The following is a 24,426-nucleotide window of genomic DNA, read 5'->3' on the forward strand; positions in this document are numbered from 1 at the left end:
TCAGCGGCGAGTTTCTACGGCCTCGGCCTATGAAACGCGGGCTTCTTAGCAGGTGGGAGTAGGCCATGGCGAGGGTCGAGCTTGCGCGTCGCTGCGGAGGCAGGCTGAAGCAATAGAGCGCCGAAAGTGGGAGCGGGGGAGTGCAGCGCCCGGGGCGTGGGGAGCCCGGGGAGGGACGCGGCGCCCCGCGGCGGAGGCGGCACGGCACCGCACCGCTAACCCGCCGGGTGAACGGGGAGGCCGTGCGGGAGTTGCGTGGGGTCATGGCCAACCCCACGGCTGAACCGGAACGGTCCTGCGCGGCCGCGTTTCCCGCCCCCCCTCCCCGGGCCGTGACGGGGTGAAGGACCAAGATGGCGGCGCCCAGCGCCGGGGCGGCAGGGGGGGCTCGGGGGAGGCCGCCCGCCGTCACCCCCCAGCAGATCCGCGACCTCATCGATGGTGGCATCGCCCCCGAGGGCACCGGCCCCGACGGGTGAGGGGGAGCGGCGGGGGCCCCGCTGGCGCCGGGCCTGAGGGGGGCGGCCCGGCCGTGTGGCACCGGGGGGGGGGGGGGGGAGGTTGGGGAGCCCTCGAAGTCACTGGGGGGCGCTGGGAGATGCTGGGGGGTCCTGGGAGACGACAGGGGTGGTTGGGGGGTGCTGGAGAGCACTGGTAGGTATTGGGAGTTATTAGGAGGGAGGGGTACTGGGAAAAGAGGGCGCTGGGTGTGCTGGGAGGGACTGGGAAGCATAGGGGGGCACTGGGAGGTGGGGGGGCGCTGGGAGGCAGTACTGGTTGGACTAGAGGGGTACTGGGAGCACTGGTGGGACTAAGGGGCACTGAGAGTACTGGTGGTACTAGGACTGGTGGCACTAAGGGGCACTGGGAGTACTGGTGGGACTAGGACTGGTGGGACTAAGGGGCACTGGGAGGTGGTACTGGTGGGACTAAAGGGCACTGGGAGGCAGTACTGGTGGGACTAAGGGGCACTGGGAGGCGGTACTGGTGGCACTAATGGGCACTGGAAGTACTGGTGGGCCTAGGTCTGGAGGGACTAAGTGGCACTGGGAGGCAGTACTGGTGGCATTGAGGGGCACTGGGAGGTGCTACTGGTGGCACTAAGGGGCACTGGGAGTACTGGTGGCATTGGGGGGCACTGGGAGACAGTACTGGTGGCACTAGGAGTACCAGAGGGACTAAGAAGCACTGGGAGGCAGTAGTGGAAACTGAGAGATACTGGGACACTGGGAGGCAGTAGTGGGCAGTGGGAGGCACTGGTGTGCACTGGGAGGCAGTGCTGGGGGGCACTGGGAGGGCAGGGGCAGGTACGTGACCTGTAGAGTTCTGGCGTCCCCGCAGCCTGAGCGAGCTGAACTGGCTTCGTACCGGGGCTCTGACCTGAAAAGCGTGGGGTCACACCCCGGGGGGCCACTGAGAGTCACAGGAGTTACTGGTGGGTGTTGGGGAGACTGGGAGGCACTGGGGGCACTGGGTGGCTGAGCTTTGGGGGTATCCAGCTAAAGCCAAGCAACTGTGGTCGCCCTCAGAGGCACGGTACGCCCTTGACCCAACCATCCCCGCATTTTGGCCCGCGGAGGGGTGTTGGGGCGAGGCTGAAGGGCAGCACTCGCGGCAGGGCTGGCGTTCCGGTACCGGGAGCCGGCATTCCAGGTGCCGGGAGCTCAGGCGCGTCCCCGATGTCAGAGACATGCCGTGATCGTCGATCTCGCTTGGAAAACAAGCTCCCATCTCCTATTTGTCACATCAAATCCCCATCTGCCACTGCTGTCATCATCGTGAAATGTTTAATGCACACCTTTGCGTTATATTTTAATTGGTTTATTAGTAAAGTAATTAAAAGTTGGGGCTTAGGAGCTCTGGAGAAAGGGTTCTTGTAGGGGTAAGCCTGAAGGATGAGAGGTTGGAAAGTGGTCCGTGCATTTTTTTATTAATGAAATCTTTCCAGGACAGCGCAGATGCTTTGCTTGCTGACTTGCTGTTCCTTTTAGGAAGGACATGTCCGACTGGTCGGAATCAACTAATGGATCTTTGCAAACGGATGCTCTCTCCTTGGAGTCCGCCAGCAAGGAAGCCTATTTCAGCAGAGTAGAAACATTCACCATATCCTTTCTGATGCTGAGCTTCCAGCCGTCCCCCACCCTGTTTTGCTGTCGCCTTCCCCATGGCTTCTCCACAGGCTCCATCTTCTCAGAGGCTTTTCTTCTTCTTTGGCCAAATAAACCCTGGCCAAAGCTTCGCCTGTTTAACCCGTAGTTTATTGGGTTTTATCCTTAACGTGAGCACCCGCTGAAGTGGGCGGGCAAACCCCACGAGCTGTCTCCCCTGGTTTGTGCCAAGTACGGCTGGACCAACGTGGAGTGCGACATGCTGAAGTGCTCCAGCTGCCAGGCCTTCCTCTGCGTCAGCCTGCAGCTCGCGTTTGACTTCAACAAGTGTACGTATGCCGGCGTCTGGCGGGTACGGGGGGTGGGCTGTAGGGTTTGGGGGGTGCGTGCCTTGCTGTGTGCGTAAACGACTCCCGTAGTCTTGTCCTGGGTGGCGCTGGGTGTCTCATGTCTCTGCAAATAAAGTGCAAGTCGAATCAGTTTCCTTTAGTTTGTGAGAACATGGTAAAACTTCCTGCTTCTGTTGTCAGAGATGGGCTAAAATAGAATAGTTCCAGTTGGAAGGGATCGATGACGATCATCTAGTCCAACTGCCTGACCACTTCGGGGCTGACCAAAAGTTAAAGCGTGTTATTAAGGGCGTTGTCCAAATGTCTCTGAAACACTGACAGGGATGAGGCATCGACCACCTCTCTAGGAAGCCTCTTCCAGTGTGCGATCACCCTCTTGGTAAAGAAATGTTCCCCGGTATCAAGTCTGAACCTCCCCTGGCGCAGCTTTGAGCCGTTCCCACGTGTCCTGTCCCTGGATCCCAGGGAGAAGAGCTCAGCTCCTCACTTTCCACTTCCCCTCCTCAGGAAGCTGTAGAGAGCAATGAGGTCACCCCTCAGCCTCCTTTCCCCCCAAATAAACAAATCCAGAGTCCTCAGCCCTGTCACCGGCTTTGTTGCGCTCCTCGGGATGCATTCAGGGACCTCAACATCCTTTTTTAAATTTTGTTTCCCCTACTGCTCGGTCTGCCGCCCTGATCCTCCACTAAATTTTTGTGACGTGGGCTGTTGGTGGCTGCTGGTCACCAAGTCAGGTGGTCACATTGTGTAATTTAATTAATAAACTCCTCCACTGCCCCCTTTAAGCTACTTGGACTACAAAGCTCCCCCTCCTGTTGCCTTCACTGAGCTCCTTGCCCAGGCCCAGCACCGGTTTCCATCCCCTGCCCACAGAGCATCGGCCGCTCCTGACGCCGTGAGGCGCAGGCAGGGAGCGGTAACAGCTCCCGTCTCTCCCACGTTGGGCAACGTGGGGCCGAGAGCGCGGCAGAAACGCCAGCCTCCGCCGTGTGCTCAGCCCCACGGTGTGAGCGTTGCTCGTGAGCCGCAGGATAGCGATGGCCTGGGCTTTATCACCTGCCCAGACCTTCACTTTCCTTTACCTGCATCTGTCCTCTGCAGAAAGACATCTGCCACAAATAAACCTCATCTCCACTTCTCAATTTCCTTGATTGCATGTCCCTGCTTTTGTTATCTGGAAGGTAGCAGAGAGCGCAGCCCTGTTGTCTGACAAATGCAGCACGGGTCGTGTGTAATGGGAGCATTTTCTTTTGGGTCACTCTGAATATTGACGTCCGCTGTTTGTTCAGACTATCTTTTTTAAATAAACCTTGGCCTAATTATTCTGTTGGTAATCACACTGGTTAAGGAAAATCTAAAATAATCAGAGGTTGGAGGAAGGGCTTGAAAAATAAATTGAAACATAAATGATTTGGTTCTGAAAGGTGTGCATAAGTTAAATTACGTATCAAATCTTTTTTTGGGAAGCTTGATTGCCAGACATGGCTGTGATTTGGCGAGTTAGCTAGGGACTGGCAGCAGCCCAGGAGGTAAAACTGGCAAGAGCAGGCGGTCCCTGTGCCCGTGGTTGGTTTGAGCTGTGTTTCCACTGTGCCGCTGTGAAGCGTGGCAGGCTCCCCTGCTCCGTGATCACTGCGCCTGGGAACGGGAAGGGATTTTGGCTGTGAGGAGGTGGAACTGCTCTGGTCGTGCTTGCTGTTGTGGAGATAAGCCCTTGAGCCAGCCTGCCTTCGCTGCTGCAGGAACCGCCGCTTCACGGTTGCCTGCGGGGAGGCTGGAGGTGCCAGCAGCTCCTTTTGGTGGGCAGGGAGATGAGTCTGAGGTGAGAGCTTCAGGCTCTGCAACCTGCAGCCTCAGGTGGCATCCGTCACCTGAGCCATGCCGAACAGGAGGAGCAGGGAAGCCATCGTAGCCTGGTGCCTTCCTCTCCTCCTTTGGTTTTCCAAACCGTTCCCCGAGGAGGTGGCTCCTCAGGGGACTAGAAGTGAGCTTTGCCTTGCAGATAAGGAGCGCTGCGTGGAGCTGAAGAAGGCCTTGTGCACTGCTCACGAGAAGTTCTGCTTCTGGCCGGACAGCCCCTGCCCAGGTTGGTGTCTTAGAGCCTGGCTAGTGCTCACGTTCGGGATCATAGTCCTCTTTTTTACCCCGTGGGGACATTGAAATACGCAGTGGCAGAGCAGTATCTGTGAGGAGCCTCAGCAAATAAACAACCGAGCCATGGCTGGAGCCCCGGATCTTGAGTCCCAGCCTCTCTTAACTTTTGTGTGCCTCCAAGGCAGTTAAAATGCTGTTCGGATTGTAACTGGGAGGGAACAAGGGAGGCTGGATGACATGGGGTGCTCAAAGGGTGATAGATCTCATCTTCAAAGCTGCGCTGCCTGAGGAAGGCTGGTTGAAATGGAAAAAGACCGTGCTCAGCTTTTCTTTTTAAAAGCTAGGAGACCGTTAGGGGAGAATTTGGCTGGTCTCATCTTCTCTCTTGCCCTGTGGGATAAGGAGGGGGTGGGAAGGCTGGTGGCACAGCTCAGGCCTCCTGCGTTTGCTTTCACCAGATCGCTTTGCCATGTTGCTGGTGGATGAGCCCAGAGCCCTTCTCCAGGATTTCCTGGATCGCTTTCAGAGCCTGTGTCAGCTGGAGCTGCAGCTGCCCTCCCTCAGACCAGAAGACATGAAAAACATGGTGAGTTCCCGGGTGCCCCTGAGACCGGGGGAGTTCAAGTCCCCAGTGACGATGCCAGGCACACCTGTGCTGTGCAAACCCTGACCGAAACAGTTGCGAGATTCAAATCGGAAACTTCAGCTTGCGCGTGTGAGTGGTCTGTCATCACCTCGGCTTTCTCCTCGGACGTTCTCCATGTGGTGTTTTCACCTGGTGTTTCTGGAAGCACGTAAAAGGGAGTTTGGAAAGGCTCATCTGCTGTGCAAGCCCTTGACCAGCGCAGGCACAGCTGGCTCGTGTCACCACGATGTTGCCGGTGAGAATTGGGCTGTAGTGTCCGATTCCTGCTCTGCGCCTTTCCCAGCGTGCGTGGTGCTCTCTGGTGCCTGGCAGAAGCGATCTGAGGTCCCACAGACTCCTTCGGGAGCTCTCCCTGGCAGCTCCCACCCCTGTTTGTTACCTCCGAGTGGTCCGTGAGACGCGGCAGCCCGCAGATCGCTCTTCTAGCGGGTGGCTGGGATCCCACTGGAGGCAGTCATTGCTCTGGGTGGGATCGGGAATGTGGGGAGCCAGAGGCTGCCCTGGAGCAGAGGTGTGGACAGAGGCCCGTGGAGGTGAGGGAGCCCAGGGAGTGCGGTACAGGGGGGCCTCTTGCGCGAGGCAGTCGTGCGAGGAGGCTCGGCAGGCAGGAGGGAAGAGCAGGAGCTACGGCAGGAGAGGCTGGAGCATAGCCGCAGCCAGGAGCAAGTGTGGGATTGCCTCCTCATAGGGACCTGGCCAGGCCCTGCTCTACTCCAGCCAAGTCTGGCTTGTTGGACACTCACTCACCGGGAAACAGATGGCTCTCGGCAGCGAGAAGCCGTGTGGGAACCGGGGAGCTCTTCATCCATTCAGCAGAAATCGCAGAGGTGTTTTATGTTTGCCACCGTGGGCTGGCTGAGCTGTGAAACCCAGCAGAGCCCCCCCGAGAAGAGACAGCCTAAAGCCAACGGATATATCGCATCTCCGCATCTAACTCCCCAGCTGTCCCACTAGCAGCAAGGTCTGGAGCCCCACCGACGGCCTTCGGGGACTCTCCTTTCTTGCTGTGTCTCAGCAATGGCCCCAGAAGCGCTCGCGGTTTGTCTGAGCCCAGGCAAACACAGCCCCTCCTGCCTCCCTGGGATCGGAGGGACAGGCGGGGGCTGTTCGGGCCCACGCTTGCCGTGGGCGGCCGGGCTGCGACCTGCTGCGCTGTCCCCACGCGAGCTCGGGGGAGCAAACGGCGCTTGAACAGAGTTCGTGCAACAGGGAGAATCAGACGGGCACAAGGCAGGAGGAAGCCATCGCTCAGTGTGGCTTTTGCCTGTTAGCCAGAGTAGAAGTGCTGAGGGTGCTAGCTCACACACCCAGCCTTTTTGGGGAGTGAAAAAGGGATTTTTCTCCACGTAGGATGTGGTTTGTGAGTAGAAGCCGTGTATTTTATCAGACTGCCTCTGACTGCCAGCTCTGCCACCTTTCTCTGCCCCGCAGTCCCTGACAGAGGAGAAGATCAGTCTGCTCCTCCAGCTGATCGGGGAGGAACTAGAGCACAAAACGGAGGGAGAGAAACCACCGATGAAGTTTTCCACAGAAATCCTGCAAGTGCATGTTCCTGCCTGCATCCTGGCTCTGTGCGGCTGGACTTGCAGGTGGGTAGTGGTGTAGGACTGGTACTGAAGTGTCTGCCGCACTTTGTGGTTGCTGGTGAAACCTGTCAGAGGCTGGAGGAATGTGGGTGTCCCTCTTGTGAAATGTTCGGTATCCCCTGTTTCACTAGTTTATTATCTCCAGCCATTAAAATTGACAGACTTCCAGAAACCCCAGTGCAAATCTAAAATGGATGTCTCCCTGAGACGGCAAAGTCTGAAACAGCGGAGCTGTCGGTTGCCTCACTTGTTGCTGATTTAGATGTTGAAGTCAATCCCTGAAATGTCATCCCCAGTAACGCTTTCACTGCTTGTCAGGCCTGCGGGAAGGGAGGGAAGGTTCATGACCTGAAGCTTCGTGGCTTCCCAAAGCGTGTGCTGTGAGCAGAACAGCCACGCTGTTTGTGCCTGAGGCAGCTTGCTGAAGGTGAAGCGATCTCTGACGGTGCAGGCTGGAAAAGGGCTTACGGTGGGGAAGAGCAGAGCTGCCGCTGTGGCTGTGCGGTTCAGGGGCTGGGGATGGGGACAGTCTTGGTTGATATGCCGTAAATGAGTGTGCTCCTGCTTCATGGCAAGCCAAAATGTAACCAAAACAGTTTAAATCAACACTATAGATGGGTTTTAATAGACTTGTTCTACTTCTTAGCACATGGGGCTACAAAAACATTAAGCCTGTGCCTCATCTGAGGGGTGCTGGTGTCTTGAAACGTGCTGGCTCAGGTACCTGTGACTGAGACCGTTCCTGTGCTCTGCCAAATACCTGCATCTGTTCTGAAAGCTGCGATTTTGGGGAAGGGCCCAGGCTCATCCCTGACCTTCTCTTGTGACTTGGCTCTGTCCCCGCAGCGCTGCGTCCGGCTCCGTGCACCTCTCGGTGATCACCTGCTCCCACTGCATGAGGAAGGTGGGACTGTGGGGCTTTCACCAGCTGGAGTCTACGGGGCCGGAGCTGGACTCCTGCGGCCCGAGCAGCACACCGCCGGCACCTGCTGAGCGCTTCCCGCTCGTGCCCACTTCTCCACGCAGGATGCTTACACGCAGCCAAGACGCGCTCCCTCCGGGCTCAGAGCAGGTATGGTCCAGCTCAGCCAGCCCATGAGCTCGGGATGTTTGGGTGACACAGGGGCACACAGGAGTCAAGGCTGATGTAGTTTGGGTGTCCGCTGCCTTTTAACTTGAAAGAGGCTTTTCTTGGTGCTGTGTCTTCAGCCATGGGCAACATCCAACAGAAGTGGGTTGCTGCTGCTGATCCCCCTGCCCTTTATAGAATCACAGAATCATTTAGGTTGGAAAAGACCCTTAAGATCATCAGGTCCAACCGTTAACCCAGCACTGCCAAGCCCACCACTAAACCATGGCCCTCAGCACCACATCTCCCCGGCTTCTAAATCCCCCCAGGGATGGGGACTCAGCCCCTGCCCTGGGCAGCCTGGGCCAGGGCCTGACAGCCCTTTGGGGGAAGAAGTTTTTCCCAATACCCAACCCAACCCTGCCCTGGCGCAGCTTGAGGCCGTTCCCTCTCGTCCCATCGCTTGTTCCTGGGGAGCAGAGACCGACCCCCCCGGCTCCAGCCTCCTTTCAGGCCGTTGCAGAGAGCGATGAGGGCTCCCCTCAGCCTCCTCTTCTCCAGGCTGAGCCCCCCCAGCTCCCCCAGCCGCTCCTCCCCAGCCTTGTGCTCCAGCCCCTGCTCCAGCCCCTGCCCCAGCCTCGCTGCCCTGCTCTGGCCACGCTCCAGCCCCTCCATGGCCGCCTTGGGGTGAGGGGCCCAACGCTGAACACTTTGCAGCTCTCTGTCCTCCCCTCCCTCAGCCCTCCTGCAGGAGGGCAAAAAAAGGGCCTTTCCAGCCAGGATACGGAGGCCTGTCTGTCTCGGGGTGCTCTGAATCAGGGGCTGCCTTCACCCGTGTCCAGCTAGACACATCTAAGATGCTCCTGGTGTGAAGGGAAGGTGGCACAACTCTTGCCAGGATGGCTGAGAAGGCTTTGATCTTATGTTTGAGCTGGGCAGGGCCCCCCTGTTCACGTCAGGCAGAGGGCATGCTGGTGACCAGAGGAGCTCCATTAATTCCTTGTTCTTTCCCCGCTGGCAGCACGAGAAGAGCCCGTCCCCGGCCATGTCTCGTTCGCGGGGTTGGGACTCTCCCATCCCCATGGACCGGGGCGAGTTGGAGGTGGCCAGCCCCACTTTGAGGAGCCGCCCCATCACCCGCAGCATGGGGCAGGGGGACAACGTGGAGGTGCCATCCAGTCCTCTCCGCAAAGCCAAGCGGGCACGGCTCTGCTCTTCCAGCAGCTCGGTGAGTGACCTGGGTGCAGGCGTGGGGAGCAGAGGGATCTGGGCAGGGTGCTGCTGATCTAGGGACCAGTCTTGTCCCCGTAGCGCAGCACTGGGCCAGCTCAGGGCTGGTGTTTAGGCATGGAGAGGGTTTTGTCGTGTCGTCAGAGTCTTTTTTTTTAAATGATGCTGTTGCTGTCCTCCTTCACTGTCATCTCCTCCCGCACCCAGGACACTTCTTTGAGGAGCTTCTTTGACCCCAGCTCGCAGCATCGCGACTGGTGTCCCTGGGTCAACGCAGTGGAGGGAGGAGAAGCCCTGGAGGACACAACAACCCAGACGGAGAAGGAGCCTGCGAAGGCAGAGCCAGGCTGGCGAGTGGTACTGAACACGCTCCTCGCCACCAGAAAGTGCGACAGAGTGCCTGAGACGGAGCCTGTGGTGAGCCTGCGGGATCCCCAGCCCCGACAGCAAGTGCTCACACACCGCTTGCTCCAGCCTTGCCCAGGGCTGAAAGCCTTTGGGCAGAGTTTGGGGTAGATGGGCTTCATTCGGGCTAAATGCAAACCCAGCTGGGCGGCAAGGACCAAGCGTGTGTCTGCGGTCTCAGCTTCCCCTCCGGCTGCGCTGACAGCCTCTCTGCTGGGTCTCATCCCTTACAATGATGTGTTGTGTGCAGATCTGCTCAAGGGCTGCTATAAATAACAGCCTTCCCCGAGCGGCTCAGCGCTGCCCAAGATCCAGTTTCATTTTGTGTCCCGATAGAGAGCTCCCGACCCTCTCTGCAGCCATCCTGACCACCGGCTCCTGTGGCCACCAGCCCCAGGCTCTTGGACCGGTGGGTTTGCTGAGCCAGGGGTGCGGAGCTGAGGCCACAGCCCCCCCGATACCTGCTGCTGCCTCCCTGGGCCCCATTATCCGCTTGGATTCCTCCTGCTGGCTCCCCCCTGCGTTGCTTGGGGCTGAGCTGCAGGGACCGGTGGAACAGTCCTGCTTCAGCATTTGTCTCGGGGACTTTGCGTGAGTTGTGTCGGTCCCTTCCGGCTGTGCCACGTACTGGGAAAGCGCCAGCAGGTCCCGTGGGACCAGACACAAGTTGGAGGCAAGAGGTGGAGCAGGGATGACTGGAGCCCCATCTTGCTTCTTGCAGTCACCTTGCTGTTCTACCCTCTGGTTCTGGTAAATTGAGCTAACGAAGAAGAGGAGCAAATTGATATCCTGGTAGCCAATCAGGATGTTTCAGATGGAGTTTTTTGCTGCTGTTTCTCCTCGCGTGCTTTGGAGGCAGGGCGGTGACGGTTGCAGGTCCTGTTGTGGTGCTTTAACCTCCTGTTGTTGCTTTGCTTCCCCCTCTCGCAGAGTCTCTCAGTGAAGTCCTGCAAGGTGTTCCGCATTTTCCGGCAGTGGGAGAGCATGAATTCCTCCTGAACGGGCTGCTGCCTCTGCAAACTGCTGCCTGGCTGGCAGCACGGGGCATCGCGTCCGTCCGGCAGAGATCCACTTTGCAGTCGCTCCCGCGGCAGCTCCGTGCCCTGGGGAGGGGATGCTGAGGAGGCTCCGTGCCAAACACAGCCCCCAGCGACTGCTGGGACCCCCTCCTCCCTGACTGCCTTCCTTGAAGCCCCCTGCCTTCACAAATTGCTGCTGTAGCCCTTGGCCCCGAGGGCTTCGACAGCCCCGTCTGGAGCTGGGACATGCTGCGGGCGTGCGGGGTGAACGAGGAGACGTGGTCACCTCACGAGGGTGACCATCTTGTCCAGCTGTGACCCGCCACCAGCGGCGCATGGAAGTGACGCCAGGTGGGAATAAACATTTCACTTTTTTGTTGGGGTTTTTTTTTTTTTTTTTTTCTTCTTCTTGCTGCTGGTGCGATGCTTCTCCCCACGGCGGGGTGAGCTCTGGACCTAGCATACGGCTCCCGTACCCCTCGAGGTTGCTCATCTCTGTGGGATCAGTGTCCGGCTGCCTCCCTCTCCTGTTTCCTCACTCCTTGTTTCGCTGTCTCCCCTGCCCGATGCGAGCTCTTTGCCACGGCCTCAGCCCCCGTACACGCAGAGATGCCCCCAGCCTCGTACCCCAATGCCCGCCAGCATCTGCCCCAGCAATCAGCTGCCCGAAGCAGATTGAGTTGGGGGCCGATAACCTTCCCAGGGTGATAAATCACCTGGGCCAGGGGAGGCTGGGATGCAGCCAAAACCCTGACAGAGGTGGGTTAGGGCTTCCCATGGCTCAGGGCCATGAGGCTGGGTGCTGGGGAGGGACTGGTTTCCATGGAAGGGGGAGGAGAAGCCAAGAAGGGAGACCCTGATCTGTCATCTCCATCCTTGAGGATGTTGGGGAAGGGGCTTTAGGGAGGGCTCAGACAACAGAGACAGCCCAGGCACAGTTGGATCTCCTCACCCCGGGTCTGCTGCAGCCACGTGGATGTGGGTGAAGGCACAGGGACATGTCATTCCCTTTTTTGTTTGTTTGTTTGTTTTTGGAGCAAAGGAACACCCTTTGGAGGAGGAGCCCCTGCCTCTGTTTCCCCAGCCCCAGCTCTGGAGTTTCTTCTGCATCTCATCTTGCCCCATCCCCTTTGGGGCATTTTCTGGCCACCCCATCCCTCAGAAGGCAGCGGCTGCCTTGGTCAGGGCTGATCCCTGCTCTCCCTGCACCCCAAAACTTGCAGGTGCGCCTGCCCCCCCGGGGGCTTCTTCTGGGAGACATCCTTTACCTGCCGGCTTCTTGGGTGGGTGCTGGCAGGAAACCCCTGGGGAGCAGCAGGGTTTGAATGTGGGTGAGTCATCTTCCTTTCCTAAGAGGGTCCTGATGGTGGGGCCCTAACGAGGAGCTGCTTCACCCCATGGCCATGCTGGGCTGGGAGTTGGGGTGGAGATGGGGGTGTCACCCCCCCACGCACGCCCTGGGTACCCCAGCCCCAGAGGGGTGAGGATGGGCTGGGCATTGCCTGGGCTCTGCAGCCAGGCACAGAGGAGCCCCTTCCCCAGTTGCCTGGACCCACAGATCCCCTTGTCCCCAACGTGATTTCCCTTGGCTCCCCTTGTCCCCCATAGCTCCCCACAGCTCGCTATGGGTCGCTGTAGCTCCCCTGCTCCCCACAACTCCTCTGGCTCCCCATGGCTCCCCCTTTTCCAATGGTTTCCCCATATTTTCCCCATTCCCCATGGCTTCTGACACCCCCCTTGCCCTCCCCTTTCCCCCTTTGTCTCCCCATCCCCACCACGGTCAGGGAACCACCCCACAAACCACGGGGTGCACCCATGGTGGCGGGGGGATGATGTCCCCACGCTGTGGCGGGCAAAGCCAGCTGCCCCCCTGCCCCAAACCCACGCACCTCCATTTTCAGACCTGGGAGGGCTCAGAGGGCCCCCAAACCCGCTGTGCACCCACACAGAGGGGTCTGGGTGCTGCAAGAGTGGCCGTAAGGCATCCCAAAAGGGATGGGATGCTATCGTAGTCCCCGATACCCTGAAATTATCCCCGTTGCAAAACTATGGTATTACACAGATGAAATACAAGGATTTAAAGAAATTAAGAGAAAATCCTGATGTTCCCCTCCTGTTCTCCCAGTTGTTTGGAACCGGTCAGGGAACCTCAAGGGCTGGGGAAATGGAGGACCCTCTACCGCAACCTCTCCCACTGCTCTGCTCAAATATAACCCTGTTCCCAAATTCCCGTATCCCCAAATTCCTTCCCTCAGCTGGGGTGTGGATCTGACCCCCCCCCCGGGGTGCGTTACCTCCTCCCCCAGCTGAAAGGGCGCATTGGGGCCTTCAATGGAGGCAATCACCCCTCACACACGCACGTTTATGGGGTGAGGTTCCCCCTTTTCTCAGACTTTTTGGGGTTCTTTGGCTCCGTCCCCTCCCCGCACGAGGAGGAAGCGTTAGGGCAAATTTTGGGGTGATGCTGGGGTGAGGAATGTGGGATGTCCGCCCCGGGCGGGGAGTTGCCACGCCAGAGCCCCGCCGGCTTGAGAGTCACCCATTAGCGCCATCGTCACGCGCCCCGCTGTCACCTCCGGGACACCCTCGCCCCGTCCGGTTGGGTAAACTGAGGCACTGGGAAATGCTTTACCGGTGTCGCACCGGAAAGCCGGCACGGTGACTCTGTGTTTGTGAGGCCTGGCCATCTGCCACGTCCCTGGTTTGTAATCCAAAGAGGGGGGGGGAGTTTGGATTTAACGGTGGCTTTCCCCCGGGTGACACCGGCCGCCCCCCGCCCTGGTGTCCCGCCGGGCGGTGACCCCCGCGCTGGCTGTCCCCGCTCTCGCCCCGCCGGGGTCTCGAACCCGCGGCCCCTCCGACGCTTCTCTCTCCCCCCCCCCCCCCGGCACTACAACTCCCGGCGTGCCGCGGGGGCGGGCGGAACCGGCGCGGCGTTTTACGGGCGCAACCAATAGTGACGGTGCGGGGCGGTGAGGTCACCGCGGGTGACGTCAGGGGTCCAGAGAGAGGCTCCGGCAGAGGCCACCGGAGCGGGGCTCGCGGCTGAGGGAGCGCGAGGCGGCGCGGGAGGGGGGGGAGCCCGGGCGGCACCACCACCACCACCACCACCACCACCACCGCCACCACCACAGGAGGAGGAGGAGGAGGAGGGCGGCGGCGGCGACGACAGCGGCGACAGCGGCGATAGCGGCGACAGCGGGGGGGGGTCCCAGCGGCTCGGAGCCCGGCGCCCCCCCGCTCCCCTCGGTGCCGGGCGTCCCCGGTCCGCGGCGGCGGCGGCGCTGACAGCCCGCCCGGAGCAGCGGGGGCGGCCGCGGCCACCATGTCCTCCCCCAGCCCGGGCAAGAGGCGGATGGACACCGACGTGGTCAAGCTGTATCCTTCCCGCACCCTCCGCCGGCAGCCCCGGGGCGGGGGGGGCCCGGCCCGCCTCCTCGGCCGGGGGGGCACCGGGGACCCCCCTCCGGTGTGTGTCCCCCCCCCCCCGGCCCCCGGGCGGCGGCAGCGCCCCGTTCTAAAGCCGGGCCTAGGCCTCTGCCTAGAGCTGGGGCTTAGACCTGCCCCCCCCCGCCGTGGGGTGAGGGCCCCCCTTACCGGGGAGGGGAGGCCTAACCCCCCCCCCGCTTATTTTGGGGGGGTTTTAACCCTTTCCGTGGCTTGACAGCCCCCAGCCGGGGCGCCCTGGGGGTCCCTGCCGGTGTCCCCCCCCCCGTGGTGAAGCCCCCCCCCCAGCCTGGGTGCCCTGCACCCCCCCGGCCTGCGGCCCAGCCGCCGGGGGAGGGCGAGGAAGGGGAGAGCAGCTCCAGCAGCCACAGCCCAAAGAAAGGCTTTTGGGGGGCTCATTATTATTATTATTATTATTATTATTATTATTATTATTATTTACTCCTTGATTTCAGCCTGCCGTTCACGAAGCTTCTGGGGCCGGCTTAAGGATTTAATTTTTTTGGGGGGGGGCCCCCACGGGGACTGGCTCAGAGCAGACCCAGGGCTGGGGGACGGGGGGGTCGCAGCCCATCTTGCAATAAGTCCTATTTATGTAACGCTCCGGGTTAGGTTAGGCTTTATTATTTTTATTCCCCCCCCCCTTTCCGCGATAGATCTGTTTATATTTTTTCCTTCCTTATTTTTATTCTTGGCCCCTTACAGGGTGGCGAATCCTTTTTCTCTCTGTCTGGAGTGTGGGTGGCGTTGGGGGGAAAAAAAAAAAATCATTGGGAATTTGGTTCTAGGATTGTTTTATTAATAGTTTTTGTTTACAAGGTGTGCCGAGAGGAGGTAGAAATGACAAGAGTGGCCGAAATGTTTTTCGGCTCTGTTGACTGAACGTGCCTGACCTCCCTCAGCGGGGCTCGGGTCTGGTGGCTCTAACTTGCCGTGTCCAGGGGTCGAGAAACGGGTCCGATTTAGTTTCCAGAGAGAGATAAACAAACTTACTTGGATTTTGTGGGTATTTTTTTTTTTTTTTGGAGGGGGGGGAGGGAGGAGCGGCACTGCTCCTGTTTGTGGCGTGAGGGTGGCTTATCGAAGGAAACTTCTGTTTGACGTTCAGCCTGCGCGTTTCTCTCTACAAAGCTGCTCTTCGTATATATTTTTTTTTTTTCGCCTTGTTTTTAAGCAAATAGGAAATGACTACCGATCGTGCTTGAATCTGAGCTATTTTTATCCGGGGGTTTAAAGTTACACACATGTCATACTCTGCCGAACGCCAATTGCGATCGATGCTTAATCGCACCGGGAGGAAGGTCGGGAATTCCAGCTGTTTAATGTGGGGGGAGAAAAAAACCCCCAAAAATCTTCCTTAGGGATAGTCTGGAAAGAGGTCTGGGCCGGAGAGGGGCCGAGGCCCAACCTGATCCGCTGCTGCTCTCCTTTCCCCTCCCCCTTTCTCTCTCCTTTTTTTTTTTTTTTCCTTCCCCCTTTTTGTTCGATTTGTAGCCAGCATCTCCAGCGATCGCAGCATTTTAGGAGACAAAGAGCAGGTTTTTCTGAAGTGGCTTCGCTCGCTCTGTATTTCTAGCGGCGGCCAGGCCAAGCGGTGGTAGGTAGAAAGCCCCGAATATCTGGCATTCCTCCCGACGCTGGGTAGTTTCCGCTCTGCTCTTTTTCTTCCCCCCCCCGACAAAAGAAACCCAAGGCTTTTCCAAAAGCGAAGCTGTTGTTATTGTCGGCGCAGCCTTCCCCGGTGTTTTGAGGGGTGAGGGTTAGAGCGGTCGGTCTCCTGCGGACAACAAACTTAGGAAGTTGGATGTGTCAGATGACTCTCCTCACCACTCCTCCCTCCCCAGCCTTTTTTGTTTGTCTGCCTGGCTTGCCTCGCCTGCCCGGGGTGAGCGCAGCTCGCTAGGCCCAGGCTCCCGAGATGCTTCCCTAGGGAATCTCCCTCTCTGGAAGCTGATCTGAAATAAGGGTCTGGTTCCAGGGGTGGGAGCGAGGAGGGTCTCGGTGGTGACCAAAGGAGAGAGGGCTCCTCTGAAGGAATGTGCTTGAAGGCTGCTCCTCCCCAGGGCTCGAGGGTTTTGTTGTTGTGTTGGGTTTTCTTTTTTTTTTTTTTTTCCTTCCCCCTTTTTGCTGCCATTTTCATTACAGTTTCCCTTTTCAGCCCGTTTTCGTGTCTCCGATGGAGAATAATGGCATGGATTTATGGCCTGCCAAGGGCTACCTTTTTGAGTAGGGAGGGGGTGATGGCCAGAGTGAATAACACCGCTGCCTTCTCCTGCTCTGACAGGTTTAGGAGCCGAGTGGGGTCTTTTTATTATTCCTATTTTCAATCCTAACACGTCCGTGTCCTTTTGTGGATGCCTCTTTGTGAGCAGGGAAGGGGAGAGGTTGCTCGGCTCTCCGGAGCTGGAGCTGGGAGGGGGGGGCAGAGCTCTGTGTGTGCGCGTTAATGTGTTGAACTGATGTTTAATAATCGCCTGGACGATTATGTGCTGAAACTCTGAGTCACTCATTGTTTCTCTCCTGATCGCGCTCGCAACGTTGTGCAAACGCTGGGGAAGGGCCTGCAGCGGGGAGCCGCGCTGCCTTCCTCCCTTTTTGGGGGGCTGCTGCCCCCCACCACGCTTGCTGAAGTTTCCTGGGTGACCCCTGTACCTGCAGAGTGGGGGGCCCTGCCTGCACCCCACCTGCGAGCGTGGCTTTGCCAGGAGGCTCCGTGCCCCCCGAAACGCCTCGGGATCCGCTCGCCAGCAGCCTGGAAGCGTGGGGATGTCCCGTGGGCCTGCCGGGAAGCGCTCAAGCTCAAGGCCAGGCCTTTCCAGGTGGCCCCCTGCCTGGGTGCCCCCAGCCCGGGGACTGCAGGGTGCCGGGGGGGGGATCCCATCCCCGGTTCCCCCCAGTTTCGGGGCGAGCTGCCGGCCTCGGAGCTGTGTTTGCAGGCAAGAGGCCTCGGGCAGAGCTCGCAACTCCGCGGATTGGCTGCTCTGTTACTACCCGGAAACCGGGACCGGGGCGGAGCGAGCCGGCAGCTGATGGGGTGCCCCAACCAGCGTGTTTACACCCATGGGGGGGACGCACCCCGGCACCCCGCAGCCCCCCGAGACCGCGGGGCCGTTCGCTACCGGCCGCCGCGGCGCTTCCAAGCCGGGGTTTATTGTTCTGCGCCGGGAAGCAACGCGGGCGCTCCAGGGCGAGCTGTTCGCAGCCTCCCCTTGGACGGGAGTTTATTTTGCGCTGATTTATTTTCCTCCTTTTGTGGATAGATGCTTCTGGCTGGGTTGTAGTCCCCAAGCTCTATTTTTAAGCATCGGGGCTGGAAAAGGGAAGTGTCACTCTGCTCTGTGCCTGAAAGGAATTATAAATAGTGCCCAGCTTCATTTGAATCTCCCTGTTCTGACCAGTTTACAGAGCTGAAGGCTCGTAACACGGTCGGAGCTACCGGGGAGCGTAATACGTGGAGTGTTGCGCTCCCTTCTAATTTTAGGCTTGTCCTGAGTCAAGGAGAATAAAGGTACAAAGCTCCTTAGTTTACCTGCGGAGTATTTTGTAATCGCAAAACTCCCCGTGTTTGCTCCGCTGAGATCGGCTGAGGCAAAGGGTAGGACGCAGTTTACGTTTGGGATAAATTTCTTTTTATGTTCATTATAGGCTTACACCGCACTTATCATCCTGCTTGAACGCCTTCCAAGAGTCGCGTTGAGCAATCGGACGGTCACGTGGCTTTGTTCGCTTTGGCCCGTCCCCAGGGGAAGAGCATGTGCGCTGGAATGTCTTGTTTTGGTAGGGTTTGGTGGTGTTTTGTTATTGTTTTGTTGGGTTTTTTTTAAAGGATAGACATTTCTGGAAACTTTTACGAGTCAGAATGTAAATTTTAAAATGTCACGCTACGCTTCTTTCTGCTCTACTTCTGGGGCTTCGTTCTAATGAGGTCTCCAGGGATGAGGGTAATCGCGTGGTGGCACTTCAAAACGCACAAAGACGTGGCGACGGCCCCGTTTCAGAACGGGGAGAGCCCCCCCTTCCCCCAAAGCGGTCAGAAATGCCGGTGCAGGTTGTGGCTTATAAACAAAATCCAGTTAAATGCGGCTCAGAGCGTATAGCGCTACCTGCCAATACGAGAACTTCAAATCCACGCATCGTTCGACCAAAACCAAACCAACTAGAGGGGAAAAAAAAAATAAATCCTCTCTGTTGCCTAAATGACAGCTTTCAAGGGTATCATCTTGCTGCTTTTAGAGCTGAATGCGGCGGCTTTGCTGGCGGCTGGATTTTTTTTTCCCCCCGAAAGGACGGGCTCTTGGCTGGAACTGTAAGTTCACTCTTCCATTGTTGCCTTGTCAGTTTGATCGCGGAGGCTATTGAAGCTCGGGCTTGTCGAACAGACCTGAAAGCACGGTGCACCTGCTTAATCATATAATTGCGATGGTCCTTGAGATGAAACTGTAGAATATGAATTTGGTTAAGGCGGCTTGGAGCAGAGTGCCTGTTCCAGCTTGAAATCCCAGCCCTATTTAAAATAAGAAAAATAAAGCCTTTGTATCGCTTTGCGTTTGGGTAATTTTAACTGTTTCTCCATCTCATTCCCCAAACTCAGAGCAGTGATTTTGGTATTCTGAATAGCGCGGCAGTCGTCTTTAGGATTATGCTTATGGTACCCAGTTCTTAAGACTAAACTGGCATTGGATTACTAAATGCTGATTAAACAAATCGTGGAGGCTGTTTCTTTGTAGTAGCAGTTTAAAAAAAAAAAAAAAAGCGCATGCAGGATTTCAGTAAAACAAGTGGCTTGCTTTGTAAAATGGTGTCCCTGCTCTCCTTTCCGATGCTGTGTCTAGAAGGGTGTGCTTGATATTTCTTCTGTCTTTTTTAGTGAAGCTATGCTGTGATCTAGGCAGGCTCGGATTTGTAGTAGGTGATTGTTTTTGAGTGTCATCACGACTATCTTACAATCCCGGCAAGCTTTTGGAACCGCGTCTCGCTGAGTGCACTCCCACGTGTTCAACATTTTTTAGTGGCGGCAGCCAATAACGTTAGCTTCGAGCATGGCTGCGAATCTTGCAAACCCTGTTAAAGTCTTAATACGTAGGATTAAGCAGAAGATGCCCCCTGATGAGGCTCTGCATTGTTTCGTTTGCCAGGGAAATATTACATTTAATCTTCATGTAAGTACAGCTTGCGTTTTGTCCTGGTTCTGGTTATCGCTATGCACTGGCGTTAAAATTATGTTCCTTTTTTAAACACATTAAAAAAAAAAAAAATCTCATGAAAAGCTTGTAAGCAAAGCCTTGAGGTTGCTGGACGCTTGCTTTGTTGGTACCGGAGCGGCAAGCAGGAGGAGCTGCCCCGTGTTGTGCTGCTGCCTTCCTCTCTTGAGTTCACGGGAAGCAGAGGTGTGCTCTTCCAGAGTGTTTTCTGACTTTGTTTTTAGAAGAACATCACTTAATCGCTCCTTCAAGTACGTGCTTCATTGCTGTCTTGCCTTGTGCCTACCTGTTGTACCTGGAGCAGGTTGAGCAGACTGTTAATCTGCAAGCCGAGGGAGTAAATCCTGCAAGGTGCCGAGTGCCTCCTTCGGAGGGTTGGGCACGCGTGGAGCTCGCACCTCGCCGCTGGATCGCTCTGGGAGAAAGGTGGTGGCAGCAGCTCGCTCCTCGGAGGCTCCAGGTTTGCTGTCTCCGCGCGAACGCCGGCAGCGAGGGGGAGATGCCTGAGGACAAGGGGGGCTGCCTGCATTCCTGCCCTCCTCCCGAAGGGGCAACTCGCTCCGCAGGCTTTCCCTTCTTGGGCAGGATCCCAGTCTTGGAACCCCCTGCCCTTCCCTGTCCTGTATCCTGTTCCAAGCAAAAGCATGCTTAAATTAAGAGTCCTGATAGACTTCTCTCTGATTATTTTCTTATTTTTTCCCTTTAAGCAAGGTAAAGCAGCAGGAGTCGGGCTATTAGGAAGGGAAGGGTGCATCTGAAACCACTCCAGTGTAGAGCGATTGCTGGTTGCAGTATAACTTAATGTTCTCCGCACCTGTTGGTACTTGGTGCCCTTCTTAAACTGTGATTTAATTGGAGTCATAACCAGGATAAACACATAACAGGTTGTTGTTAAGGCAGGAAAGTGCCCACAGTTAAAGCGACAGGCTCCCATATGGAGTGGGTTCCCAGCCAAAGAGCTCTCCGTTTTACTGTCTGCTTAAATTAGAGGTGATGCGATGCTGAGGGAAAGGTGTCTGAATTTTCTGCTTTGCTCTCCTGCTGTTCTGGACATTATTCTGGCAGCAAAAATGAGAGATTGCTGAATAATATTTTTTTTTTTTTAATATTGAATGTGAATTATATATGTGGGTGTGCGTATAGGAGTTCAGCATTTCATTGTGTGTCTTATTGTGTGCATTCAGCTTCCCTCCTTTCACTCCCTCCATTTCCCTGTGGATTATGTCCATGTATTTCTGGAATAATGAACATAGAGCATTGCTCTTTGTTTTTCTTCACCAAAATAGAGCTCGCGTGACTGAAGAATCATACGACCTTGCCATCTCTGGTTTCTACTAGGTCATGCAGCCTGTGTGCCGGTGCCTGTCGATTCTAGCGGGGAGCTTGCGGACGAACTGCCTTTGCCGTTAGAAAACGCCCCGTGTGATGGATCTTCTACCACATCCCAGGGAAATAGTCCGAGTTCGTTTTATTGCTGGCAGAACCAGCAATAAATTTTTTTTTTTCCCCCTCTATAATTTTTTTATTCCTTTTTTCCACCTTTTTGGGATGTTCAGAATTGTTTATTCCTTGACGCTGATACACTTTGAACACTGCTCAGCCGTTGCAGAGAAGTACAAGCACTCACTCACTCATCGCTAAGGCAATCTCTGCTTAGTCTTTGCCAGGCTCTTCCCGCTCCTGTCCCCGCTCAGTCCCTTATGACCGCTCACCTCTAAATGCTATCTCCTCATTTTTGGGCTCCATCTTCTTCCAGTTCCTCAGCCTCTCTGATAATGATCCGTCTGAGATTGAGGGTGAATTCAGTCTCTTGGAAAAAAGGTGATTTCACTGCCTCTTGGGCTTGTGTGGCCATTAATGATTCTCTGCAAATTGGGGCTGGTACTGGATTCAGGACTTAAATACTATTTTTTCTTTTTTTACCGTTGCAGCTTCCAAGAGCTGTCCTCTACTCTTAAATCATTTGACTTATTCCCTGGAGCAAATTGATTCAGCCTTCCAAGAGAAGCCAAATCACTCGCAGTCCATTTTCTTGGCATTTGGCGTTTCAAATCAGGTAGAGGGGTGGATCTGCGTGTAGCGTTTTTAAACTGAGGTGGTGGTGGTCTGTCGACTCTAATCCCTTTTAAACTGCGAATTACAGAGCATGCCTGTATATTCTCCGTGATCCACATACAGGAAAGCGCAGGAGGTGGTGTAGACTTCCAGATATTAGTGACTCGCTGTGAGGAAGGGATAGCCATTTTCGATCGTTTTCAGAGGGTCAAACGCTGCTTTCCAGAAACGATTGCGTTTTGCTGGTGCGTGCTTTCCTTGGGCTAAATGCTAGAAGAAAGAAGCATAAAATATTTTCTTTGAGATTGTATAAATAGAGTGTCTGGGTGGATTATTCTGAAACGTTTCGCACTATCTGGCTGTAGCTGGCTTTAATTCTTTTTTTTTTTGTGGTACTCCCTTAAAAATGAATGTTTTAAATTTGTGTTAATGTTTTCGTTAGGAAAAGTCTGCTGCCCTTTCAGGGAGCTTAACCCTGGAGGCATTTGCCATCCCCTGTGAAAGGTTGAGGTTAAAAGCTGACAGTTGATTGTTAGATAAATTTTGCATTATTTCCAAATTCCAGTGGGCTTTTCACCTGGCCTTGAGCACTCTCTCCTGCGAGAGCGGCGGTGGGGGACTTCAGCATGGAAATTATAGATGTGCAAATCATTGCTGCCTTCCCGACTGCCTGGGTGCTCTCCGTGTTACAGCTGATTGTTTCTAGTCAGTCGTCTGCGGACCTTTTGTCATGACGGTGTTGGGCCAGGCTGTATCCAAATGGAGGTGAACAAGAGGGGATGAGGTACGGTATGCACAATGAATGACTGGTATTGAGAGAGGGTGAATCGTGTCCAGTCTGCCTGCTCGTGGCCCCCGAGCAAGGTATGACACGGAAAGGTAAGCTCAAGCCTGTTTGCGCTGGAGAGAGAGACTCTGGCAGTCTGTAAAGTCTGAGATTTTGACTAAAACCTAACGGGGTTTAGGATAGGATCAGGTGCTTATGCAGTTATCAAGCATACCCCCTGCAAAAGGTAAAAAAAATCAGTGTGCGGTACTAAAGCAGGCCTGCATGTCCCTGATTAACCTCCGGCGTGGTAGATTAATAGATGCAAAGTTGAAGAGATTGATAAATTATTAACTTAAGCACTTTGGCATTTCTTGGTGGGCTGCGTTGCTTTGCTTTGTCTTGACGGGGGCAGGACCAGGCACGTTCTGGAGCTGCGAAGCGACGCGCGTCGGGGCAGGGACGACTGTCCGATGAGGCACCCGCTCTTTTGCAGCAGAAAAGCTGAATGAAAACATAAACCCAGGTTGTCTGCTGAGGTCTGACCGGAGCTTGAAAATCATTTTGTTCTTAAAGGTGTCTCTAGATCTAAATGCTATTTTAAAACTATGCTGCAAAGCTGTAGTTTAGTTTTTGGTCACCAGTGTGGACATGGTTGAAGAGTTAAAACTCGTCTTGGTTTTAGGGACAAATGAAGCTGCTCCTTTAAGTCTTGCTCAGTCAGCTGTAAATGGTTTGAAGCCAGATCTTTTTTTATTTTGAAAAGAACCAGGTTTGGTTTTTAAATGCATTTGGAGAGGGGGGGATGTCGGCTTTTCTTAAGCCCAGTATCAGCCTTGGGAGATCTGCACTGGGAGGAACCTGGTGCTTTTGAAACCTGAAGGAAGAGAACGTGGCATGGAGTTGGTGATGGATGCAATCCCAAACTTGCCCTCCTGTCCTGGCTGTTCCCAAGCTGTTTTGTGTGGGGAAAGTCTTTTTTTTTTTTTTTTCTTTTTTTTCCCCCTTTTTCTTTCTTTCCTCTTTTTTCTGTTTAGGGGTGGGGAGAGGTTTCTCCCTGCTGATACATTTAATCAAAGCTGGTGGAAGCTAATGCTCTCTAACGCTCTCCTTTCTGCTGAAGGCAAATGAAACCGGTTATGTTTTTCTTCCGCCTAATACCATTAATTCAAACTCACTGACCTTCCCCCTCAAATCTTCAAAGCCAGCACAGCCGAATATGAATGCGTGCAGAGTGCCGGTTTCACGTAGCAGCAAGGCAAGTTTTAAACCTCGCAATAACTGGGCTGCTTTCACGCTGAGCTCATGTTCTGTGCGAGAGAGGTGTCCGTGGGACATGGGAGCAGGCCTCCGGTGCGGTGCGGTACTTCTTGAAGGTATCTACTTCACGCTTGGCGGTCGCGGTTCCCTTGGACAAGAACGACGTGTCGCGGACTGATTTCTGCACAAGTTTTGGTGATGGCCTTGCTTTGTAATCCTCTAATTTCTATGACAGGATTGTAAAGTAAACAAGGCTGAAATAAAGAAACAACCCTGGAAATGTCAACTCTGACTGCGATGTGACTCAGCATGGTTATAGCAACTTACTCCTCGGTGCTACCGAAGCCACCTCCTACTTTTTTTTTCTTTTTTTCTTCTAAGGCTTTCAACCTGCCACTGTATCGCTTGTGAAATGAGGGAAGCAGTGAAAATAAGAAAGCTAAATGATCAGCGTTTTGTTTAACAGGCCTGGCATCGTAGGTAACTTAATACTGCTGGCCTAGGGGAGGAATCTGTGCATGGTTATTGGGGTAAGCTTAGATCCCAAGAGGAGAATGTGGCTTTGAGAGACTGGGGAGGGCCGACGCTCGGTTGAAAAGTTGAGATGTCAGAAATCAGATCTTTGTAACTCAGCACCGGAGTCTGCGTTCCTTGAAAGGGAAGGTATGCGAGGAGGTGTTAACTCGCCCTTCTCGTGGCGGATAGGAGCGACTGCACCCTGCAAGCGAGCTCGCGGCTGGGGCTGCTTCACGCTTTTTTAAAAATTGTGGACACCACAATGAACTCGTGTGTTTTGTGTAAAGCTCCAAGGTTTTGGATTTAAACAGATTCTGGCTTGCTTGCAACTGCTGAGAAAGTTGTGAGTCATAATCCAAGTTTTTTTTATTACTTCATGGTTTCTGCCATGTTTTCTTTTGTTTGATGTTGGCAGTGTGACCAGAAGGTTGCCCTGAAAAGGTAAGTTTAAATACTTGCCTTGTTTGGATCGAGGAGGAGGAGATTTCGCCAGTAAAGAGCCATGCTCTGCTAACTTTGCAGAAGGCAAAAGCAGTGCATTTTACACGTGGAGAAGAGCCACAGCGCTAGCGGCTGGGGCGGGGGGGGATCTCAAAACACCACTTATGGTTAAGTGCAAGACTGAAGAAATATACCCCCATGGTTTCAGCAAGTCATCTAAACTGCGAACCCTG

At 55.3% G+C, this 24,426-nt stretch overlaps 2 protein-coding genes across 7 annotated transcripts in view; both read left to right on the forward strand.

The window, feature by feature from the left end:
* The first annotated feature begins 113 nt into the window (after positions 1 to 113).
* On the forward strand, positions 114 to 10,849 carry ZC3HC1 (zinc finger C3HC-type containing 1). Of its 2 annotated transcripts, XM_082309439.1 has the most exons (10): positions 114 to 475; positions 1,992 to 2,102; positions 2,286 to 2,437; positions 4,461 to 4,544; positions 5,011 to 5,138; positions 6,630 to 6,787; positions 7,631 to 7,856; positions 8,875 to 9,081; positions 9,291 to 9,500; positions 10,419 to 10,849. In XM_082309439.1, the coding sequence occupies exons 1-10, from the start codon at positions 354 to 356 to the stop codon at positions 10,485 to 10,487; spliced, it is 1,467 nt and encodes a 488-aa protein (XP_082165565.1). In that variant the 5' UTR covers positions 114 to 353; the 3' UTR covers positions 10,488 to 10,849. The 2 variants fall into 2 exon arrangements, with proteins under 2 accessions (XP_082165565.1, XP_082165564.1); XM_082309438.1 differs by lacking the exon at positions 10,419 to 10,849 and having other exon boundaries at positions 9,291 to 10,376.
* Positions 10,850 to 13,515: 2,666 nt separating this feature from the next.
* UBE2H (ubiquitin conjugating enzyme E2 H) overlaps positions 13,516 to 24,426 on the forward strand; it is a 53,977-nt gene continuing 43,066 nt past the window's right edge. For 2 of the 5 annotated variants that reach the window (XR_014227888.1, XM_082309302.1), the window contains exon 1: positions 13,522 to 13,885. Coding sequence is in view for 4 of the 5 variants with exons in the window: in XM_082309302.1 (XP_082165428.1) it covers positions 13,833 to 13,885 (53 nt within the window). In the remaining variant the exon portion in view is untranslated. Of the gene's footprint in view, positions 13,886 to 24,426 lie in introns of all 5 variants that reach the window. The other 3 variants (XM_082309301.1, XM_082309299.1, XM_082309300.1) reach the window with 3 other exon arrangements.

This window comes from Platalea leucorodia, assembly GCF_965183815.1.
Source record: "Platalea leucorodia genome assembly, chromosome: 4".
NCBI classification, from domain to species: Eukaryota; Metazoa; Chordata; class Aves; order Pelecaniformes; family Threskiornithidae; genus Platalea; species Platalea leucorodia.